The sequence below is a fragment of the Gobius niger genome (genome assembly GCF_951799975.1).
Source record: "Gobius niger genome assembly, chromosome: 8".
NCBI classification, from domain to species: domain Eukaryota; kingdom Metazoa; phylum Chordata; class Actinopteri; order Gobiiformes; family Gobiidae; genus Gobius; species Gobius niger.
The window spans coordinates 23,700,099-23,725,881 of record NC_136859.1 but is presented as its reverse complement, the minus strand read 5'-3'; the positions used below and the strand labels follow the sequence as shown (position 1 = coordinate 23,725,881).

The window sequence follows — 25,783 nt, the reverse complement described above, 5'->3', positions numbered from 1 at the left end:
CTGTTGCCTTGTTTTTGTGTTTGCGAATGTGCTCTTGCATCAAGTGTCTGTCGGTAGCTAATCGAGAAAGCTTCATCCCCCGACATGCGCGCAAAAAATGCCTTTATCTTACATCCTGCAGCAGCGACTCTAGTCACAGTGGAAGATGCTTGTAAAGCTACCAGTGCTTTCTATTGTCTTTATTAGTGTTGCAGTAATATTGGGGACATTGTGATTGTCCAGATGTTTCTGTTTTATTGGAATAGATTTTAATTGCTTGCCACACTCCTGTCAGGGAGAGGCTGCTTTTCAATTACGAATAGACATATTTTATACTATATCTTGTTAAAATGAAACAGCACAAGAACAAAATAAATAGGGGGACCCATGCGATCATAACATTTCAATTACGGCCAGACAAACATGTTTATTGTGCTGGTCTAATTAGCTCTACAAATGTGATGGATTTCACAGTCTCAAAGCAGAGGCTGCATCATTCGGCTATGGCTTCCTCCAAGACTAAAGACTTGCATGTGTTTGGGAGTAAATGTCTATCCCTACAATTAACTTGGCTCCTGATACATGGCGTCCACCTCCTAAGTTGTTGATAAGTAGATTGTATTTGCTTAACAGTATTCTCCCAACATTGCTCAGACTTACTATAGTGTTTTCATTTCAGCTCAGCCGTGCACACACAAGAGGATGACTGAGCGGTATTATACCGTTTCCATGGCTTTGGCTCAATTTGTTTCAGCTTCTATTAAAAAAACACACAGCTCAGACTGAGGTGTTCACATTGCCCTTATCACAGGGTCATGTCACTCTATACTATACCACTGCAAATGTATTGATCACACAGTGGAAAGACTAGTTTCCATGGATATTTCTCCTGTACATGAAAACAATGCCGACAGATGCGCAAAAAGTGTTAACATATGTGTAATAGCTTAAGCTTAAGTTAATTAGATTAATTGAAATTATAGTCCTAACTCTTTTATTTTAGTGGCATTTACAGCAAAGATCCGTAATGCATCCAGAAAGACCAATTACAAACTTAATTCAAAATGCAATACTGCTATAGTTTTTAAATCTGACTTTTTTGTGCAGCACTAATCTATGCATATTTCTTCTATGTGCATGTGGGTCTGTTGTTGATCGCATTCGAGACGTTGCTCTGTAAGTTGCATCTCAGTGCATTTGTGCACACTTTGTGTGGTGTACGCAGGTGTGACAAAGTAGTGCAACATCTGCTTCTCGCTGCAATTAGACTTGATTCTAGTCTTTTTTTTTTAAATCATTAAGACATGTGCGTGCTTTCAAACAAATCCATTTTCATCTCCTGTAGCCTCTCCGTCCGTCCCTCTGCTGTCTCTATTGTGCACATACAGTAGGTGTATGATATTGCGTTGTATAGTATACTATAACCTTTTATAACCCAGGGCTATAAAAGTGTTGATGAATGAAACTACCTCAATTTATTCACAATAGTTATGTTATAGTCAAACTTTCCCAGTGTTTTCTACGGAGCCCACACACGAGCACACACACACACACCCACACACACACACACACACGCACACACACGCACACACACACACACACACACACACACACACACACACACACACACATTGACTGATATGTTTATGCTGCTCAAAAGAAAACCAAGACAACATTGCCTTCATTTCGGTTAGCACAAAAGCCATAATGAACACGCGAGCGACAGAGGGCTTTATAACATCCTGTTTTGAGCTTGAGAGGGTCTCATGTAACGGCGGTGGAAACTTACTTGAAAGGAGTTTATGTAACGGTTGATTTATGAGCGAAAACTAGACCAGCAGATAGAGAGAGAGGGTTTGTGTGACATGTAGATAGTCATTTTGGGAGGCAGTTAGATATTTCCTCTTTGCTTTCGGGATGTGCTTGTGTTTATGCAGTACCTCACCGGTTTATGCCTAATTAATAAAGCTGGTCAGATTTTAAAGAAGGAAACAGATTTTGTTGTCTCTTTGATTTTCAAATTCTTTCACACCTTTTTCCGAAAATATTTGTCCATTAATATGTCATCCATCCTCTTGTGCAGACTAAACAGAAGCTGACATTAAACATAGAACTGTACTAAAGCAGGTCCAAACCCACATTTTGAACTTAGTCATGTAATGCAAGAAATATTAACTGATGGTTCTTTGGTTTAGTTTGAATGATTTCTGAAATACGTGCTAGGCCACATTGCGGCGCTAAGTGAGAACGGCCGCAGTTTGGTGAGAGACGTCATTCAATGAGCCAGAACTGTAAACGTATTTATGTGACAGGGGAATCACAGTCTAAAAGAATCTTCATTTATCATATTGGGTCCTGCTGTAAGGCCACACCATCTCTGTCGTACAGTGATAATAACCTTGATTCCATTATAAATAAATAGGCTTATCGCAACTCATCCGCTAATGCTAACGTGGCTAGTGCTAACAGCAGCAGCAGTCTGTGCACAGCAGCTTATAAATACTCTCACTGACAAGGGTCTGCACCTGCTAAAACGTCCTTATTGTTAGAAAAGCTTTAGCTTTCATGTCGCCTTTAGAGTAGAGTCAGAACTCTGCCATGTGAGCTCCGGCTGCGTCTCAGCCTTTCAGCTTAATCCAATAGAACTGGGAAGGCCTTTGGCCTATACGCCAATTGGACTGAAATAGCATGTGTCTGTCACTGTGAGGCTTATAATCCTGCATTTGCTACTGTGGTGTTTACAATACTGGGAAATACTTCAGGTTTATGTCCCAGTTAGCTGTGGCTTGATCTTGTTTGCACGTATCAAAATACCTTACCTCCATTGGATCTTACCTGTAGTTCACCCTGTTCACCCTGTTCTGAAATTCCTTTGACCCTTGTCTGTCAGAAATTCTTTATTCATGTGCACTTTGACCGAAATCTTGACTTCTAAACATAATTCGGAAAACAAATCGCCATTACAGTGCATGTCTAAAATAAAAATTACAACTGCTAAGTATTAGGTGGCACACAGAACAACACACAAGAGATTCAGTGAACACATCGTGATCTTTTTCTTATTTATTTATACATTTCTACTTGTGAAGGTGATTAGCGGCTACTTTAAAACAGTTGTTGGGCCAGTTTATGAAGTGGAGCTTCTCGGTGCTCAATCACCTGTTGGTTCAAAGTGTACAGGATTTCAAAGTCATATCAGTGAAGTTTTATGAGCCAGGCCGCTGAAACATCAACACTACAGTGCTGCGGTTGACAGGTGTGTTTCATTTGCACTCTGAACCCTTTGTGAATGTTGTGTAGAGGCGATGCAACGCCGCGACACGTACATCCTTACTGTGAGCGAGCTCGCCTTTTCCTCAGACCAGACTCGTAACTCTGTGGGGAGCATCGCCGCCTGTTTTGCCTTGACTACAGGCAACCACACCGAGAAGTAGAGAGTAAACTTCCCTCAATGGGAGTATGGAGTAGATATTGGTGTCATATTATGTTAAACTCATTGCATCCTAAAAGTGCAGGTCATTTTTATTTGCAAAACAATAACGCCCAGGCTTCACGTTGTGCAGCTCCATTCATATCCCATGCGTTCATGCTTTTACAGTTTGTCTGATGGGGGGCCTGCAGGGTGCGTTTGTGTGGCCTGGGATTTATCACCGTCGGTCTGTGGGAGAGTTTAGCGTGGATTATTACTGCTCTGGACGTCTGACAGATTGCAGAGTTAGTCCTCAGCCCAGCTCTGGAAAGAATGCGGCTACGAAGGCGACGTATGGAGCCGTGACGTCAAATTCAGCAATGTCATGACAGCCTATAGAAGCGCTTGCACCTGTTCTTGTGCTGGTTTTTGTGTCATGGAAAGTTTAGTCGGATTGATCCAGATGTTCCCGTTGATACTGAGTGGAGAACAAGACGCAAATATGTTTCAGAGTTAAAGCAAAAGCAGCAAACCAGGCATGTCTGTTGGATGTCTGTAAACACGTAAACAGTCTTAGTTTATTTGACTTGTTGCGCGAGTTGTCCTGGGACTCGGACGGGCAGCTGGTCAGCCTTGGTCATTGTCATCCTTCAATGGACCGTTTTAGCAAAGAAAAAAAGGCCATGGGTCACTGAGCTGCACCCCGACATCCTGGGACCCAGAAAACCCCAGGGGAGAGACGCACTCGCTGACACATTTTTTTGAAAACACCCTCGGCGTATGGAGTGTTAGCTCTCATGTTTAAGTCAGAACAACCATGAGAAGCAGATGGGCTATTTTTAGAACAGCGCTGGGGCAAGCAGGACACTGGAGACAAAGACAGGGCTATTTTCTGTCCCGTTCTGGTGAATTCCTGTCGGTAATGTGGTTTACTCTGCGCCAGAAACACCTCAGGGACTCAGGATTGCAGTCATTTCCATATCAACCCACCGGACACTGGCCATTATGCGTCACATTACATCATTTTTAGTCGTTTAACTTTGTTTGCTGTAATAAATAGTTCATATTGTATGCATTATGTTTGCATTTGCAAGTATCTCCGATATATCAAACACTTTCAGTTCTTTAGCTCTACTTGCAGGCAACAGGTGTTTGTGATGGAAGTAGAAATCCCATTTTTATTCCTTGCATTTGTGTACATATATGGATTTTTTTTTGCACTTGCCTTGGTTTATATTGTTTTGGCCAATCCTTATTTGTAGACCAGTAATGAGCATGATAATAATGATACAACCAAAAGAATAATACAAACAAAGGAATCTCCTCAAGCACATTTTTCTGCCTTAAAATCAGGATTTTCTCTTTTTCCCATCAGCCCCCACTCTACCCCACACATGCTCCAGTTTGTCATTCTCCGTTGCCAGCAGAACTCCCCCATGCCACGGCACTTGTCATTTTATGGCAGCTAATTAGTATGTGGGTTAAAGTGTGCAGTATCTCCCCCTTTGCCTGCTCAATTCAGTTGTGTCCAAACTAAAGATCGGCCAATATGGGTTTTTCTCAGGCCAAAGCCGATATTTTTTTGAGAAATGTCTCAAACTATATGATGCCTCTAAACTGTAAAATGTGTCAGTGTTTCCTGTGACAGCAGGGGCGCTTTATTGGGGCAAAGGGCTGATTTATTCAGGACATTCATGTTTAGTAGATACTTCAGAGGAAGCTCATTTGAAAGACAAAAATCAGCAGATTCCAAAACAAAAAAATATTAAGTCTCTGTCTCTTATGATTCCAAATTTATAAGCAGCTCCTTCGAGGCCAGAGAAGTTGTGGGAGCGCTCATTTTTAAAGTGGGAAGACTCATTTTAGCTGCATGATATCGGCCGACTGTCGATAGTGAAAAATATCCAAATATCGGCCTGATAGACCTCCAGTCTAATTATGTTTCCATCCAGCTCTATTATCTGTAGCCTCGTCTCTAATATCAACTAATTTTGTCCTCTTTCACTACATCCATAAATCTCTTTTTTGGTCTCCCTTTAAGCCACTAGAGCAGCTCTTACCTTGGCATCCTCATCAAGTGAATTTAAGTGATACAGAAAGAATATTGAGAAACTGTTTACTATACGCCTAACGCCCCTCCAAACAAACTCGGAATTTTGGTTCTAGTAAGAACCAACTTTCCCCTTCGTATTGTGTACATTTATTTCTTTATATATTTTCAGAGAGTAGAATCCATTTAGCTTTTCTATTCCACAATGCCTTTGAATCCACAAAGTTGGAGGCTTGTACTGAATAATTCAGGCGAGTATGTGACTATCGTCCCATAGGGACCGTACTGCTGCTGAACGTGATGCAGCTCAGATCCTCATCTCGTTATAATTCCTGAGTGCTTTCTGCTCTTCCACTGGGTCTTTGGTAGTCTGGGCGGGTTCTTTCCCTGCTGTTGCAACAATACCATTTTTACTGTGTCACAAAAACATGCTCTGTGATAAGTATGATGAATATTGCAGTAATTTCATAAATTCTGTAAATAAATGTCACTGTTTATTGTTTTAGCTGATGCAATGTCTGGTATGAGCTGCAGTAGAATTCAGTGAATGTGAGAGTGTGAGATTATCCATGTTTTTTATTTGCTACTTAGTGAATCTCTGGTCACAGTCCAGGTCACTCCTGCCTGAGGCCCAAAGTTGGTGGCTGAAGATGATGTATAGCTCTTTTCTGTTAATTTTGTGTGTCATCCTGCAGCTGAAACCCCAGACAGAAGTTTATCCATCCATCCATTTTCTTCCGCTTCATCCGGGGCCGGGTCGCAGGGGCAGCAGTCTCAGCAGACAGAATTTTATATTTTATTTAATTATTCTGTATACTTGATACTTGAGCCTCGCTTCCTTCAGTCTAACTCAGGGCAGCTGTGGCTTCAATAGTAGCCTACTACCACCAAGTATGAAGTGAAGGAATAATGCAGTGTAAAGTGTGTGTCCAGGGAGGCACTATATAAAACCAATGCTTTTATAAAGTTTAGGCACTAATGTGAGATTCTGTTCACATTGGAAGTATCAATGATGGATTTCCTCTCATAAATTTCTGCTTATGAATTTAATTTCAAGCAAGGATTTGTTTTGTTTTTTCATTAAATAACACGGTTCAAGAGAAAGCAAAACAATGCTATTGTTCCAATGACTAATTGCATTTGCACTCGGATCGTGCCACGCATTCTCTGTGGAGCTCGCCTACCAGTCTGCAAACGCTCCACAGCAATGTTTTCTCAGGGCTCCGTGTTCCGTCTGACCCCTGACCCCCCGCTGTGATGTCATTTCCTCTTCTATTTATTACTTTCCATGATGCTATTTCCTGTTTCTATATTTTCCTTTGAGCACAGGAAGTTGAGAGATCTGTGGGGTCCCTTGGGTATTCTCCTGTCAGTTCTCACATTCTGTTACAGTTTTTGATCGTGTACCTGTCCTGGACTGTCTGTAGTGACTTTATCCTTTTGGACTTGATGGTTTATATGGTTTAAAACTGGGACCCTGAACTGTTCTAGTTTTGTCCCATAGTTCAGTCCATGAACTGAATGAACTGAAATGAATGAGTTTGAGTTTCTCTGTAGTAACAACATTTTAAAAGTAATCATGTGGACAAGGTTACTTAGTTGAAACATGCCTACACGTTTCTCTATTTATCACACTTCACACATTTCTCCATCTGTTCTTGGCTGCTTTCTACCATATTTGATATTATTAGTCATTGTCATCTTTGCCCTAAAGCTTTGGCACATTGTACCACCATCCCACCTCAACTTGTGCACTGTATCTTCAGCTGGTGTAAGCGCGTAGGACGATGTACTTGATTTGTAAGGGAACGTTGTGCGCAGTGAGTTATACTTTATTGTCAGGAACCCTGGTAGATTTGTCCTCGAATAACTTAATTTTGTCAATATTGCATTTTTAAGCCAGTAACAAACAACAGAACCAATGTTCAGAAGTCAACACATAACGCCACTGGTAAAGCCCCTTTTTTAAGTACACTCTATTTGTCAAGCTAACTTATTTTTACTCTATAACTCATTGCTGTTGTGAGACTCAGTCAATCATCAGTGGAGTAATGCCAGGCTGAACCATAGCCTCCACCAGGGCACACCAGTCAAATCATACCAAACCAGAATGAGCAAAGCTAGACTCCTTTATGATCATTAATAAACAAGAAACACAGATGCACAAGAAGCTAGTGACTCACAGTGACTCAAGTGGCTTTATCCCTTTCAATTCCCGTCACACCAAATAACAGTATTACTTTTTGTAAGAGTTTTTGGTATGTAGGTTTTATAGGGAAAGTGGGTGAAAAGCAGAGGGAGACTTTTGTCCAACGCTGAGGCCTGAGCAGTGCTACGAGTACTTGTGTAGCAGCCATACCAAGTTACCAGACCATTGGGCACACTCAATTATATATTTTGCAATAATACATTCATCAGAGAACTGCAGTGAGGCAGTGGTTCCCAAAATCTTGGTTTCGCATACCGCATGAGTCATTCATTTACACTCCGAGTACCCCCTACCTCGAGAATCGTGCCAATATTATTACTAAGTACTAAACTAAGATTATTCAGTATTTAATAGTGTGCTGTGTTCAAAATGAAGCTAAAATACTCTCAAAATCAAACCTTTTACTGAAAAACATCATCAAAACTAACCTTCCATCAAAATCAATATTGAAATTCTACGTAGTTTCAGTCTCTTTTTTTAATCTGAAATCATTTCAAGTACCCTCTGCTAAGTGCCCCCCTACACCTGGTTGGGGTAGGTGTGCTCCGGAGAGGCCAGAACTGGTTACCAACTCACTCTGACACTGACTGGATTAAGTGTCTGGGATATGACACTGAATTGGCTTTTACTTTGCATTCCTCAACCTCTCCCTTTTCACAGAAAAAAACATGGCTTATTAATGTAAATAGCGTTTCTCTCACACTTGGTGCAGAGCAGCTGCACTGACTCCTGTGTAGAACAATTACATAACCCTGAGCTGATTACAACATTGACGAGAGGAAGTATGTCATCTTGTGCCTTTTTTGTTTTCTCTGCTGAATCAATAGACCCGTGTGGCGGCCATCTTCCTCCTCCTTCCTCTTCCTCATATCAGGTCTGTTTCCATAGTAACGTAATGAAGACTAAGGAGGTCTTTTAAAAGAGAGACACAGCCTCAAAGTAGCGCCTGTGTGAGTGTGTGTGAGGGGAGATAATGAGGTAGCAGCCCCAATCAAAGTGACAGGAAGACATCAGAGAATCCCTGTTTACAGAGATCACTGTCACGTTTTTGTCATCGTGATTTAATGATTGATGCGTAATGTTTTGTTCATTCAAAATAAATGCTTTTAAAATTTAAGTATTGCCGTATTTCTGTTACTAATAATTGTTTGCCTGTGAACTAAACGAGTGGAAATACAATCCTTTCCTTTGCATTATGAAAGATCCGTCTTTTATTGTTATACCAATCTCTTTCCCTTTTAAATAGAACTGTACCAAAAGTTGCAAAAGGCACACAATGGGCACTTAACACAGGAGGTGAATGTAGTTTCGAGTTTTTGCTAGTCCTTCAGGCAGTTCCATTCACATCAGTCGAGTTCATACTTTGAAGACTGGGAAGTTGTGAAAAGTATTTCTGTTTTCTCTTGTGAATAGGCAAAAGTGAAGAAAAGGAGTAGGCTGCACTGAGATAGAAAACAAAAATCTACAGTGAGTCATTCAATCCTAGCTCAGTGGCAATTCACTGTACGTAGATACTGTCCACCAAAGTAAAATATATTACTGATTTCATTGCATTGGTTAAACTTTTAGCGTTTATTACTGCCTTCAAAGCGATGTGCCAAATTCAGGTCATTGTGTTTTACTATGGAGTGACTGATGACTCCTAAATTGCAGTGACTTCCTGTTTGAGCGGATGGGACGGGAAGTGGGAGCATCTGTCCCGGCTTGAGCCATAGTTAACCTCCGCACATCAGCGCTTTCTTCATCGTTTTAATTTCTGACCTCCTTTGACCTGTGGCTTGGTGTTTATAAACTAAAGCCTGCAGAGCCATAAATTGTGATATCAATTGTTGAAAAGTCAATAGTTGAAAAGTCAATTGTTGAATCTAATATGTAGCTGGAATATATTAGTCATAAATGATGGAACTCCTTGTTTCATGCTGTTGAAATACTGTCATAAACGATTTCAGTCCCCTTTTACAATGACACAAAATTGTGCCAGAGTGACAAATTTTCTATTTTTATTCTCCAACTGTTGCATAATCTTGTATACAGACAAAATTATGCAGTTTTGGCACAGGCGATGGTCGGGTATGGCTGCCAGCTTGTACATGAGACACTGTTCTAACCTCAGCGTTGTGGGTTCTACTCCCTGCTCCGACAATTTGCTGAATGTCTCTACCCCACTCTGAAACCCCTTTCATGCAGAGATGTCTTGTCTGAGCCGACAGACAAAAAAACTCCCTAAAACCAGTATTACCGTTTCAGTGACGTACAATTTGAATTATCCATTATGCGCCTTTTGCTATTTTAAAAAGGAACTTTATTGTGATAATCCATTGATCCGTGATTTCTTTCATGCTTTCACTTAAACCAACACTATTTTGCAACCTGTTTGCCCTAATGGTTCTCTCTATTGCGTGAGCGCTAGTTCATTTAAAAGATGGAAAGAGTGTAATTTACAAGCTGTGTTGCCTAACCTCTGCACAGTCACTGCTCACAGTCAAAAAGCAACGTGCTCTCATCTCAGTGTTTTTGTGGTAATTAAGAACACATCGTACTGAGTAAAAGCTTTTGTCCCTTCGGTTTCCAGCGGCAGTTTAATCCTCTACAATAGAGATTGAGTACACTGCATACTCTGAAGCTTGTTAGGGACAATCTTAGTGATGGGATTAGGGAATATTACATGGGATTAATAGGGAGGATAATTCTGATAGATGCTCGACTCATGGCAGTTTGTACTCTTGCCTGTGTCTGCGCAACAATCCTGCTTCTTAGAAATCTTTTTTAAACATATTACAAGCGATCTGTAGGCCGTTCCTCATTCCTCAGAATCTCCAGAGTTGATTGGGGACGGATGCAGGAGAGAGTTCTGTACCTGTACCGCACAACCCTTCAAAAACGCCCACAGTGCAGACCATAGTAAATGCACGGTCTGTAGACGCACACACTGAGTGACACCAACACGAAGCTCGTCAATCGCAGCGAGGTTTACTCTGAAGGTTTCTATGGTAACGCAGTAAAATTGCCTCGGAGAGAGCAGAGAAAGAGTCGGTCATGTGTAGGTTTAAACAAGGCGTGTAGTGACGCATGTGGACAGGAGTAAAAGGTAAATGCTTGTTTCTGAAAGCTGGAGTCAGAAAGCACCAAGGCAACTGCAGCACAACTATGGACAAATACTGATCTCTGATGACTTATTGTCTTTGACCTTTTTGAAATGTGTTACTTCCCAAAATGCATAAGACTTTTCTTCAGTACAAATTAAACTTAGAACATATATATTTTGTGAAGATAATGGAGCTACAAGCAACTGAACTGAATCCACAGTTCCACAAACCATTCACCAAAAAGACTCAGATAACCCAAGCCTTTTGGAGCATTGCAATAACAAGCTGCACTCATTATGTTCTCGCGTCTGCATTTCACTGGCTTTTAGTGTGCAAGGGCTATTTCAGTGTTTTGCATTAGCCATATAAAGAACATAACCAATCCGGAAAAAAAATACTGCACACTGCCTAACTTGCAAAATAGAATTTCTTTTATCATGTCAACGGCGCTAAAGGGCTTTTACTAGAAGGAGCTGGTGAGTGTAGAGTAGTTTGATGCACTTATGGCAGAAGGCTGACCATTTTGGCTCCAATGAGACATTTTTTCCCCATAATACCAAATACATGTCTGTATAGAACCGCAATCGATATGTTCTAATTTTTAAGGAATTTAAACATTGTATTGCTTGTTGGCTACGTTTTACCACAACTAATGTGTGGACTGAACCATGGAGGTCATGTGGCAAAGTCCTGGTTTAGCCCAGGTCTCATCTGAATTGACTCCAGATGAGACCTGGGCTAAACCAGGACTAAATTAGGTCTTAACGAGAACTGACTCCAGAGCAAAAGCTTGTTGAAGCCACGACTTCATCCCAGACCACCTTTCATTTGGTAGCCAAAGGGCTGCAAGAGCTGGGCTAAAGCGCCACATGTTTCTCTAAAACCATAGGTTGCAGATGCTGACCTTATGTCAAAATCCCCCTCTGCCTTCGGTATACAGTGCACAGTTTAAAGCAATAATCCTTCGCCTTAGTACTAGTGATTAAGGCCTCTCCATAGGATCCCCAGTTTGCATAATGTAGATGACTAGACAGTTTGCACGTATCTACGATATACAGTACTATATGTTATGTAAGGCAGGCAGACACAGATGAGAAACCAGTGCACATAGAGGCATAGGATTAATTTATGGATTACTGGATGTGGTGGTTTAATAATTCCCACTAAACCCAAAGCATCCTTCTTGGGATCACTTTTTAAGCCACTGACATCATAATACTCCAGTGACCCAACCTGGCCCCCAACAAGCTACAGCAATGCCAAATACAACATGGAGATATGAGATACTTACGGAGCTGCCAATGTGCTAATAATAGCAAAAACAAAAACAAATCAGACAAATGCAGTAATTCCAGTTTAATTTCACGAATTAACCCTAACAAACATCTAGCTTATGAGCTAAAGTCATTTGAGACCTACAAATGTCTTCTTCTGAAACACTGAAGAGGCACCAAGAACCCCCAACCCGGAAGCACAGTGGAGGTGTTACAGGAAACAAAAAAGGGAGAAATGAGGAGGTATCCGGGCAAGACTCAGAGCTAAGCCACACATGCCTTCTATTGTTCTGGCTAATGGACTTTCACTGGAGAATAAAACAAAAGAATAAAGGATTAACTAACTGGATACTGCATACTAACTAACATAATGTCAAGAGACAATGTGTACGTATATTATAAAGTAAAAAATAATAGCTCAAGATCTGAAAATGGGTTCTGCTCCTGACAGTTACAATGAAGGATTGGCAAAAGACAGGGATCAGGTTGTAACCACATTTCAGTATTTACACTTGTTTCCTCTGGAGAAGCAAAAATAAGTTGCTTTGACACCACCAGTGGTGTCTGCACTTGTCACCAGCTGCTGGACAGTCCTGGGTGTTGTTGTCCTTATGCTTTTTTGCTCTGGAGACACAACAGTGAACAGGTGACAGCAGGCCCGGTGTAAAAAGCACTTCAGACTCCACTATTGGATTGCATGTGTGTGAATAGTGCATCGTAGTCTGTAGAGCTGTGCTATACTCTGTGTGCATATGTGTAACAGGGTCAGAGCTGCACAGGCTGTTACTGAGATGGAGCTGAGAGGATGGTGACAGGCTCAAGAGTCTCTGCTGAGAGGAGCTACTGTGCATTAAGTAATCGGTCTGAAGTGATATTTGAACTCCTGGAACACAAATGTCGTACATGTTCACTTTCACCTTTGTATTTAAGTGAACTGTTTACTTCTAAATCGTGTGATACAAAGAGTGTCATGGTTAAGTTTGGGGTGGTATGGATACTGGAGCCTCGTCAAAAACATGTTTCATCAATGCCCATTAGATTGGTTACATTTAATACAAGTATCAAAGTATACATTTTATTTATTATCTTACTGACTTACTCTGGCAATAAATTTGAATGGCGTACCACTTGCATTTTAAAGTATAATGCACTCGTATGGGTGTTGGATCAATATTGTAATTGTTTGATATTGGATTGAATCCAAAGACATAGGTATCAGCCATCCCTACATTTGTGCCAGAATGAGAAATTATTTGTTCAAATTCCCCAGAAAGGACCCTCCAGATTCGCAATATTTCCTTCAAATACAATCAATGTAGTTTCAAAGATTTTACTTGAAATGGGTTATTCATTATTTTTCATCATTCTATCGATAAAAAATAGTGAATGCTTTGTTTTTTGTCAAAAAAAATAATTCTATTGCGCCTCAGACCCCTGGGCTAAAGCATTAAAGCACATAAACTTGCTTTTATCCGATTGGGAGATTATGTTAATTTAAAGCCTTGATAATTATTTCTCTGCTTGTGTAAATGAGTTGAGAACTTTTACTTTCCACTCGTGCTTTGTCTTCCAAGGACTTGTGCAAACATTCTCACCCATTTTGCTGATGCTTTTAAGAGGAAAGCCAGTGAGGGATGCGAGTTCAAACATGGGACAAATAACACTATTAAGCTAGTGCTGCACCCGCTTGAGGAGTCCAAGATTGTCTTCTCTGTCTGTATCCTAGTAGAACACAGTTTGAAGTCGGTCAATGTTTTTCATACATAAAATTGACAAAATTGTAAACAGAGGTAGACTTTGACAAATGTATGCACTCGACCAGTTTCCTTGGAATTAGAAACCTCAACTGCATCTACAAGATCAAGACATTGTTGACATAGTTGTGGAAAGCTCCTATTCCCGGATATTGAATGCATTGAAAACATCTCTGCAGTTGCCTAAAATGCTTATAGTTATTCTTACAAATCATTTACATTCATGTTTTTGAGTGAGAGACTGCTGCGTTAACATCTTATCTGTGCTGTTGATGCAGTACTTGTACTTCTGCAGGGACATTTTGGCCCTTATTGTCAATTTTATAGAGTCCATTAAATCTACATCCTATTTATCCAGATATGCTGCCCAAACATTGGTCGTCAGTACTTTCTAAAGAGCTTTATTTCTGTTTGTTGAACCCGCACCTTCCCCTCCTCTGACATGTATGCCAGATGTATTTATAACGTGTGTGAGATTTTATGGGCCAATTAAATCCATAATGGACACATGGCACTTGGTTTACTCTGGTGTTTTCCATGGAAAGTTTGTTAAAAGGCCATCATTTCAGAGCTGACAGATACATGGTCTGAAGGGAGAGTAACTTAGGACATGGCAGATGGGCTGCTTAGAGCCTTTTCCCCTTGAAGCTCCCTCTGCAACAAAAGTACAGTTAGTACTTAGAGTAGTATTTTTCTAGATCTTTTCTTTACTTGATTGCTATTTGTGTAAGGAACTTTTTACTTTCACTCCACTACATTTTGGAGATAGTTATAATTCTTTCTACTCTAATACATTTCCAAACACAATTTCTGTGTTTTAGAAGCTGCAAAGTTTGCTAAGACTTACTTAAACAGATTGAATACTTGAGCATACAGGTACGGTCTGTCATTTATTCCTCACTCATGTCCTCTCTCCCCTCCAGCTGTGAGCCTCTTCCTCCTCGCTGGCCTCGCCGTCCCAGAGCCATGGGGAAGCAGAACAGTAAGCTGCGTCCGGAGGTGATGCAGGACCTTCTGGAGAGCACCGACTTCACCGAACACGAGATCCAGGAGTGGTACAAGGGCTTCCTCCGGGACTGTCCCAGCGGCAACCTGTCCATGGAGGAGTTCAAGAAGATCTACGGAAACTTCTTCCCTTACGGGGACGCGTCCAAGTTCGCAGAGCACGTGTTTCGCACTTTCGACGCCAACGGAGACGGGACAATAGACTTCAGGGAGTTTATTATTGCTCTGAGTGTAACGTCGCGCGGGAAGCTGGAGCAGAAGCTGAAGTGGGCCTTTAGTATGTACGACCTGGACGGGAATGGCTACATCAGTAAAGCAGAGATGCTGGAGATAGTGCAGGTGAGTCCTGTGGAGTGTGGCTCAAGGTGTAGAGTTTATTTTTATTATAGTTACCCAAAATATAGAAGTACAACCAACGACAGACTGACAAAATGCATGAGAATACATTTTAAAGGTGAACCTACACTACCAGTTGAAAGTTTGGGAACACTTTTTATGTTTTGCTTTTTCTTTATTTTTAACACTATTTACATTGTGTGATTCTCATTGAAGACATTAAACGATGAGTGAGCAGATGGAATTATGTAGGAAACTAAAAAGGGTGGAATAACTCAAAATATGTTTTATAATTAAAAAACTTCAAAATTGCCACCTTTATTCTTGGCATTATCTCAATGAGCTTCATAAGTACGTTACCTGAAATGGTTTTCAACAGCCTGTGAAGTCAAAACCATTTCTGGTGACTACATCGTAAAGCCCATTGAGAAAATGTAAAAAGTATGCAAAGTAGCAATCAAAGCAAAAGGCGGCTGTTTTAAAGAATTATTTTAACATTTGTTGTTTAACCCCTTAACGCCGTATGTTGCTAATTCATGACATACAAGAATTTAGCATCAGCTTGAAAGCAAAAACGCAATCTCTGAGTGAGAGGCGAGAGATGGCCACACTGCAGACCCTCCAGAATATCCTGAGGACAGTTCCTCTCCTCCTTCATGACTCAGACCCCTCGACTGGATACCAGCTCAGGCACCGAAGACCATATGCAGCCAAGAAGAGCAACACAAAAAAACATGAAATATCTTATATCCCACACACTTGAACATTGTTTTATAAATCTGTTTTATAGATTTATTTTATTTTATTCTATTGTTATTTTATTCTATTATAATTCAATGATTAAATAAAAATAATTAATTAAATAAACCTAAACCTAAAAACACTGATAATATTTTTTTTTTATATAATTGGAAATAAATTCAGGCGTCAAGGGGTTAAAACATATTTCCATACCTATTCAGAAATGAATGCCGTCAGTGAGAACCTGCAATGTAAATAGCCTTGAAATAAAAGAAAAACGAATATATAAAAAAGTGTTCAAACTTTTGCCCGGTAGTGTAAGTTGAAAGAAGACTTTTCACATGCATCCTTACTGCTGTGCTCCTCAAAACAAATACTTAAATATGTTTATGGAAACCCACTCACTGACAGCCGGACATGTTTCATGTTTTTAAGTGTGTCACCCCTGGCCTGTAGTGCAGTAGTGAATGTGTCAGGTGACACAGGGGTGTACACACAGTTTCTCCTACATTAACCAGCCCCTCATCTTTAAACAAGCAGCTCATAAAAGAGTTGTATACGCTACACTGTTGACCATACCAGTCTCAGAGGTGTCTGGTATGGTCACCTCTGAGTATTGGCTTTCCCCAGTGCATAATTACTTGTGGGACCCATCGATTTCACATTTAAATGTCTTTGAAAGAACTGTTGTTTGAGAGGAAAAAAGGTTTTATAATTCATATCCGTTTAGCTTGAATGGCCAGCTGTTCTCTGAAATCTCTTCTCATAATGTCATCGTACATTTAAGATTATGTTTGTATTTGCATCTTTATATCCTTTCATTCACTAAATGAGCCCATTGGGAGTCAGTTTTGTTGATGATTTTATCCAGTTTTGACATATACTATTGATATAATGCAGTACTTTGAGTAATATTCATCTTTACTCTGACATGTCACTGTTGTTGTGTTTCTTGGTTCAGTATTGCTCCACTGTATCTGTCCTATCTACCCACGGCTCTTAAGATCAAGGTTAAATGAATCTACAGGTCTCTCAAGACAGCAGTGAATCATACTGTCCGTGTCATCTCTCCTTTCCTCTGTGCTCTCTCTCTGTGCCCACTGCTCACTCATGTTTCATATTCAAGCACCAAAATGCATCAGGCATGAGTCACACTGTCATTTGCGTCCTTATGTCGGGATCAGTAAATATCAAATCTAATAACTATGTTTATGGAATATTAATCGTATTACGATCATTTACACTTGTGACCTTTCTGACACTTTTTGCTATTATGTCGCCTCTTGACACACTTGTTGCCCCAACTCACACTTTTAGAGCCATTTAATGCGACTCACATTGATATGATTTCATTACTTACGTTTCCCGCACTACATCATCTGCTCATTGAAAGACTTCCATCTTTGCAAGAGAAAGGCTTTTAAGGAAAATGTTAATAAATGTGTCTTCATAAAGTCTGGGTTTAATCTGATGAGTGCTTTCAAAGAGCTGAAGAGGATGCATAAAGCTCGTAAGGTAAAGGTCAGAGAGCGAGGTCATACTTTCTCTTTTCAAGTAGAGATCTGCTTGAGTGATACACACAACACTTTCTTTCACCTTTTTATTCCAACTCCCCCATTGTTCTTCACTTCTACCCGAGAGCTCATTTGCCTTTTTGACCATAACGCATTAAATAACGAACAAACATTTTCTGAAATACATGACATTCTTGTAGTAGGTTAGCAGTTCAGATTTTAGCTTCTCCTCAAATGTTAACTCTCCTGGACTGAAATTTGCAAATCTCATCTCAGTCGCAACACAAGTCAGGAGAAATACTATTTAAATTGTGCAGCCTTACAAGACACACAGTACATTAAAAGTAAACAATAGATATGAATGAAAACACCAGGTACAGCTTGTTAGACGCTTGGGATGAAGAAAAGTTAGAAAGGCCGTGGATAGTGGCAGTAAATACATATGGATATGGAGTATTATGTGAATAAAAACATCCGCAGTTTCTATCGCCAACCGAACAAACACAAGAATGTAGCCTAGAATGAAAATAAAATCCATAACTAGCTAGAAGTTTATCCATAAATTTTGATTCAATTTTATTTTCTAAAATTGATTGAACGAATGATACAAGGGAAAACTTTAAAACAGAACTTATTTTAAAAAAAAAACATAAACTGCTGCTGCTACTGACCAGTCTTACAGGTTGTTACTGGTGTTCTGTGTCCAGAGATTGTCCTGAGCTTTGTCCAGTCACACTCCTCTTTAATAACCCTGTCTCATGACCGTCATAGGTTTCCAGGTAATGCCATTATTGTTATTCATTCCTCGCCTTGGCTCACACAGTCTGAGTCTGTCGCCGCTCGGCAGGAGATCCTCTGCTGTGCTGACTGTCTGGCAGCTTCTCAATGTAGCATTTATTTTTTTGTCGGTTCCCACTTAGACCCTGTAAGTTGCCGTTTGAATCAGATTTGGACCATGAAGCCTTGGGTGTGTGTATTGGTGAATCAGAGGCAGGGATCAGCGTGAAAGGTCTGAGGAGGGAGCGGGCCTTTGAGAGGGAGCAGTGGGAGGTGAGCGGCTGCTGGGTGAACGTGGTCGACTACAAATATCACTGAGTTTGACATAAAGTATGACTGAAAGGTTCTGTGGAGGTTTAGATCATTGCTGAATAAGCTCAATATTTTGATACTGATCAACACAAAATCTAGATCTAAATGAGGTACTGAGATGGGCAGGTATTAATGCTTCTGTCACTGACAGGCACGGAGCAGCCCCTCCCCTTTGCTACGCACCTACATGCAGGGTTGCAGACGGCATAAAAGTTTGAGTGTAAAATAGCATTATTCTTTACAATTAAGTAGATACTAGCGAAAGAGACAACGATAGTTGTTTAGAATATACCACATACTGTACGTACTCACATTATAAATGTTGATTTAAAAGGAGCCTTTGTTTACCGTGGACGCGACATCTGTATGAGTGTCAGTTTGAAAATGTCGCATCGTGACATTACTGGGCAGTACAGTGGTGCAGGGGTTAGCGCTATTGTCACAGGAAATTGGTCTAGGGTTCGATTCCAGGCCAGATCGGACCACAAATTAAAATGAACTATATTCAACAGGGCCTCTGAGTCACAAAGTGAGCTAAGCAGAAAATGACATGATGCAATTGCACCTGAGCCAGTGTCTTGCGAAAGGTTGTTAAACAGGAATACAAAGCTATTGTGCAAGTTAGTGGTTACCTTTTTACTGTAAACATATAGATTAAAAGAGATTCTTCATCTCAGTGGGACTTTCCTGGTTAAATAAAGGTCAAATAAGAATAAATAATAAATCTCATCATAAAGGATTTCAAACGTCTGTATTTTGAGACAGGATTGTCAATGAAGGGCTCACAATCAGCCCTCCTCTGTTTTCATGTCAGATCTGACTCCCTTTTATTTCACCCTCAACAAACTGCAATATCACTGTTTACTGTCGATCACACAGTCCATATAGTAACTCAGCTGATCAGCAAATTATAGTCATTGAGTTTAAAATATATCGGCAGATCAGATTTTGTAAAGACATGGTATAACCTACAAATAATCAGCTTGGTTATCAGTACCAGCTTTGAGTCCTTAAATGTCTGGGTGAAACCAGAAACAAAGTAACAACCACACACGACCAAAGGAAGGTCACAATCAAACCCAACAACCACACATTAGAAATAAAAGGAACAACACAAGCGGGATTAACCAATGATCATTTTCTTTTGTTCCTTTCTCTCCTACAAATACATATTATTCCATCATGTATCTAACCCATCGGCACAAGTTATTACACACTGTTACACCAGACAACTAACTAACTAGATAGTACCTAGAAATTTGATTGGGTAGTTTTCCATTGTCTCTAACAAAAGGCTTCCACAGCCTTTATTGATTGGGCTGTATGGATGACCTGGTAATCCATTTTTATTTATTGATGTTTGATGCTAAAAATAGGCCCAGCATGTCCCTTAATAGTTTCTTTCAAATGCATGTGTCTCACTTATTTCTCTCAAGTTTGTGGTTGTGGATCTTTTGAATTCCTAATTGTGTAATGTGTTGTGCAGGCGATCTACAAGATGGTGTCCTCTGTGATGAAAATGCCTGAAGATGAGTCAACGCCGGAGAAGAGGACGGAGAAGATCTTCAGGCAAATGGACACCAACAGAGACGGTGAGATTTTAGACAACCTTTAAGCGCCTACACATTACACATACACTTGCCAAGTTAGTGTGCTTCACTGCACTTAACCAAAAACTATTATGGTACATTGCTGATTCATTATACATTATTCCACTCAGTGAATGTGGGAAACCGGAGTGTGTCATATGACCTCAAGATGATTTCCTTTTCCATTATGTGTTGTGGAAGGTCATTGCGTCAGTATAGATCAATATTTGAACAACTGAGCAGACTGAGGTAACATCTAGCTTTCGAAAGACTGATCTAATATTCACACACAACAACAGTCCCTCTAGACAATGTCAGGAGATTTCCCCAAACTCGTCCCAAAGGCCCAAAAGAGGGTGCATGAGAGAATTTGGCTCTGACCCTCAAGTCTGTCTATGTAACTGAATAAATAAACATCTATTGATTACACTATGCAACCTATCTGCACTGAAATATGAATATCTTTTGTCATTTCTTTTTTGATCTGTGGATTTATGAAACAAGATGATCTGAAAGACAAATGATTTATTATGATTAGCCAGTCAGTGGCACCTGGTTGGCTGATCATTATTCAGGCAGACCCGGTTTTCAGCTGGGATCCAAAAGGAAGCACTCGAGACTCAAGTAGCGATTGAGCCAAGGCACAATTACACCAGGCGCGAGGTTGTTTGGACCAAGAAAGCCACTCATGTCCCATGTTCCACACTAAGGATGTGACCAGTAACCAGTTTTTAAATGTTTGTCATTATTCAACAAAAAAACCTACCTAAAGAACCTCACCACATTAAAATGATTTTAAAACATGTGCAGGTGCTTCCTAGGTGACTCTACTACTCTCCTCAAGCTGCCTCAACTTTGAAGCAAACATAATTCTTTGACTTTTCAGGTAGAATAGTGCAGAGATGGAGAGGATTATTTAGAAAGGGGTGGATTGGTGCATTTGAGTGGCTTGTTATGTTATCAAAGTCTTCATAGCACTGCCATCTGCTGGTGGAGACTAGTAGTGACCACTCAAGGTCTTGAGTAAAGAGACTCAGAGCTGTTCAAAATGTATTTGGTAAATACTGGTCTGACAGATTTCCATGTCTGGTAGGTCCAGCACAATAAAAAGGTCATTTGGCAATTGGTAAAAAAAAAAAAAGTTGTTTAACTCAAAGTTTATATTTTATGAACATTACTATATTTGTGTTAATGGTTATTTGTGTTAATAATAATGTCCATAGTACAGGGAAAAGTGATTGCTTTAAACCAGGCATTTGTTAATAGAAAGCAAATGAATGTGCCCTGCCTTATTTAAATGTCAAATGTATTTGCTGTATTTTATTACATTTACATTTTCCCTATGTTGCAGGTAAACTGTCTCTAGAGGAGTTCATCAAAGGAGCAAAGAGCGACCCGTCCATCGTCCGCCTGCTGCAGTGTGACCCCAGCAGCGCGGGACAGTTTTAGACCAGAGGCATCAACAAACTGTGTAAGGCTCCGAACACCTTCCACTAAAACAAACTCTCATATGCCCATCCCAGGATCACCAGAGAGCACACACACAGCATCAGGCCAGAGGGGTAAACAAACGCAACAGCAGCGCTGCTCCCCATGCCAAATGCACGGTCCTAAAATGGTGCCTCTTTCCAAATAAAGTCGTTTTTTTACATTTACTAAAATGATTATTTAATGAAAAACCTGTGAAATACTGACTTAAGCTTCATTGTCAATTCTCCCACATGTAAAGCACATACAGAGAATGACGTTATGCTCAAAGCTGAGAACAGCAGACGGAGGGAAGGGGAGAGTTCAGCTGACATCCTGATGGATGAAGTATGGTATGCTTTTATTTGACAGGGACAGTGCACAACAACACATTGACCAATAGTCAGTCGGTACCAGGTGATAGCACAATATACTCATTTACACCTGTAGTCCCTGTTGTTCAAGTTCGTCAAAGATGAGCTACTTTTTTATTTCTGTGTTTTTTATTCTATTAATGACTTACCTTTTAGCAGGGCCGTAACCAACATTTTTGAAATACTGAGGTCCATATCCTAGTTCTTAAGTGGATGTTGTGGAGGTCCTTCCCCAGGACATTTTGAACTGAACAAATGTAATTTAGTGCAATCTGATGCATTTTAGATCATTTTTCGTTTTAATAATAATCTATGATTATGGTAATATGCCACTTATGGAATACTTATAAAATCAATGAGAAAATAAACATCTTATTTGAAGTGAATAGATATTTGCTATATAACTCATTAGCTTTTTTACTCAAATCAAGGGATTTTTTTCTTATTTAAAAAAAAATGTACTTGACGACATTTGCAGTGTTTAAAGCTAATGTTATGATTTTAATATTTATGCATTTATTTCCTGTAACAGTCCCTGTGTTTCCTGTAACAGTCCCTGTGTTGCCTGTGTCAGCTCCGTCCCCTGCTCCTGTAGAGTCTGGGAGCTGCTCCTTCAGGCTTCAGACAACACTAAAGCTAAAACCTTTGTCAGGACTCATGACTTACTCATGACTTTTTGTTGCTTTTATTACGTTCTGATACAAAGGAAATACTGAGTGGAAAGCCCCACATGATCGTAGAGTGTATTTCCACGCCGTGTGTGTGACCGCTTTGATACTTTTCACTCTTCAAACGCTGACTGATTTCATCTGGATATTAAATTGTGAATATAAGGAAGATTGTTATCAAATACAAAAGTGACTTTAAACTGGGGAATGGTTCCAAATGCTATTCTTCAGGATGCTCCCTTACTGTGCATTGTTTGTAAGGGCTGGATTGGCATTAAGAGCCTGGGCAAAAAAAGTTTGAGCTGCATCATATATCAAGCAAAGTTTAGTAGTAGATGAACATTTGTGTGTCTGTTTTCCCTCCGCAACCCGTCTGATATGGGCAGCGGAGACCTCGCTCTTCAACCCTTTCTCAAACGTATCCATTAGCTGCAGGAGTGCACTCACAGCGTTCCTTTGCACAGTAAACAAATGGAAAATATTCGTTCGTTCGTTATTTTATTTTGAACATGTGAGCAACACAACACCTTTACAAAATTTAAAACGTAAAGGCTGTTACAAATCAAAAAAGACAAAGCAAACTTGTCAGTTCCCTTGAAAAGCCAAATACAAATGCACATGTCCAAAAAGGAGTGAGGAGAAGTTAAACTTATTGAACCCCACCCCCTAAAATATTGGAAAAAATACCAAGGTCCGGACCTCGTTGATCTCAATGGTAAAATTGTAGCTATGTAATCCACACACAAATAAATTAGACAGGGGGAGATAATAAGAGGCCTGTAAAATGAAAACAGTTCATTTTGACTTTGCAATTAAGCTTGGAAACTGACGAAATGTAAAGTTCAACCAATTTACAAGACAAATACCACTGGGAATTATTCTTGTTAAGATGTTTAAAAACATTTTAAAGGATAGCTGGCTACCTGGATTCCCAAAATCCACAAAAACATATGGTTCACATGCACTTGCTGCTTGGTTGTTGTGGGATGGGTCAACCACAGTGCTTTGGGACTATATTTCGGTTTGTGGACTGACATTAGAGATGATGTAGGTGGCAGAAGGTGTTTCTTTGTCTTTTAAATCCTCCATGTGTGGGTTTTGACAAGTATTGTCTTTGGCTTCTCCTGTGGTCGATTATGTAAAAACCTATTGTTAAATTAAACTTTACTTTTGGAACTTGTGGATGTAAAATGTTTGCTTTCAGTCATCTGGGGATTTTCTTTTGCAATAGAGTTTTTAAGTAAATTACAGCAGTTTATTTTTCATTTCACAGTCCAATGTTAGCAGCCAGAAGTGGGTAGAGTGATATACATTTAATGACCATCTCCATATCTCTTTACAGTTGCTTCTTTCTGGCGTCTCCTTGACCCTTGAGCCTCCTTCGTTGGAGCAGATGATGACGATGAAGATTGCAGCTGAAGTGAATGAACGAGGAGCCTGCGTTGCGCATTCAGGACTTCTACTCTCAGCTATAGGCCACTCCCCGTTAAAACCACCCTTCATTTACCCATAAGCCCTGTTAATATTGACCAATCGTAGTACAGAGGCCGGATATGAACAGTTTCTACCTTTTAAGTATTGTGAGTCCTCCTGTAGACAACGAGGCAGTGGACAGTAACAAAGTTGTAAATAGTACAAACTGGAGTGTGTGTATCAATGTCTTTGTGTGGGCCCTGTGCCCCCACCGGCTGTAAAGGGAACTACAAGACTCCCCCATCACTTACCATGTACCATATCCATCGTGGGCATGACACAGAAGCCAAATGATGGTTAAAAGGTTCAAAGTGGACTCGTGAAGTAACTCATTTCGCTCAGTATTGCTTGTCTTTTCTACATTGCAAATTTGTTTGGTGTATTTTTGAAAATTTCTTTGACTTGATGCATATTTTGTGCAAAAACAAAAGATATGTACAGTATAGTACGTACAATAATGCCACTATGCACATGCTCCCATCAGTATAGGTTTTCTTCAGTTATTTTCTGGTAAGTCATCACAGCGCTTAGAGACAAATAGTGCTTTTTAATAGTGCTGTAGATTCTGTATTTCCATGCACGTCATTTGGTAATGCTGCTTTCTAAGTGGAAAAGTTTTAGTTGACAATTTTCTTTTGCAAAAATTACAAGGACGCTCATTATTGTTTTGTTGAACTAGAATATTTCTATTTGAATTGATTTTGCTGAAACACCATTTGACTTTTTTCTATCTTGTGCTGTAATTTGCTCAGAACACACATTTTTACAATGTTCTTAAGCCGCATGGATGCCCTCATCTCGGTACAGAGCTACAGACTTCTAACGCATGTGACCATAGGCATGTTTACATAAGGCCAGTCTCCCATCGCGCTTTCTGCTAACCTGTGTTTGTAAGTGTTGTGCTCACAGTAGTCAGTATTATGGACTTGCCGACGCTCTGCTGATTCCTATTTGTAGGAATGATATAAAAGAAATCCCATTTAAAACATCAAGTCAATAGTTACTCATTTGCCGCTGTCTTGAGGCATTTAAAATGTTCAGACTTTGAACAAACATCAATTTCATCAACAAGAGGTTGGAGAAGATGTGCACAGTATTCCATATACTGAACTACGTAAATTTCATATCAACAAAATGGCCGTTACCCAAAGTCACCAGGGGATGATCCCAGTGATGTACAAATGTATTTAAATATTTTCAGACTTTTAACATGCAGCTGTAAAAGTTCCCACATGCTTTTTACATATTAGCTTTGTCATCGTTTCCAAAGAGAAAAAGCTTTTGTCGTTCTGTTCTAGCTCCCTGAATGTACAGAGTATTGTTTTTTTTTCCAGTTAGAGATGCTTTGAATGTTTTATGAAATAACTACTGTTTAGTTTTGTAAAGAAAGAAAAGACACACAGAATTTACTGGCACAATGCGTATTGCTTTTATTGTATTTTATTGTTTGTTTGTTTTTTTTATGTCAAGTGGAACATTTTTATCAAACACAAAACAGCAACTTGTCGTAAAGTGCCAAATGAATACATAAGCAGTATTGTATAAATTTATACTGTACAATTGTTAAATGTGGAACAAATGTTTGTAATTGTTGCATTTTGAGGATTTTGTATGGTATCCTGTATTTAGTGACGGCCGCCTTTTGGAAACAGGTCTTTGTCTTTTGGTCCAAATTGAAAACAGACAAGAAATAAATTTACCATTTACTGTGTGCAAGATTAACTGTGGCGTCGTCGTCTCTACAGCCCTTAGATTATTCTCTACTT

General features: G+C 39.8%; 1 protein-coding gene across 1 annotated transcript in view; it reads left to right on the top strand.

Annotated features, from left to right (window-relative positions):
- ncalda (neurocalcin delta a) overlaps nucleotides 1-25,718 on the top strand; it is a 28,598-nt gene extending 2,880 nt beyond the window's left edge. Inside the window, exons 2-5 of the mRNA XM_079560966.1 lie at nucleotides 14,685-15,105; nucleotides 19,933-20,038; nucleotides 21,387-21,506; nucleotides 23,887-25,718. Of these exons, the coding sequence (XP_079417092.1) occupies nucleotides 14,728-15,105; nucleotides 19,933-20,038; nucleotides 21,387-21,484 (582 nt within the window). The 5' untranslated portion in view covers nucleotides 14,685-14,727 and the 3' untranslated portion in view covers nucleotides 21,485-21,506; nucleotides 23,887-25,718. The remainder of the gene's footprint in view (nucleotides 1-14,684; nucleotides 15,106-19,932; nucleotides 20,039-21,386; nucleotides 21,507-23,886) is intronic.
- The last annotated feature ends 65 nt before the right edge of the window (nucleotides 25,719-25,783 follow it).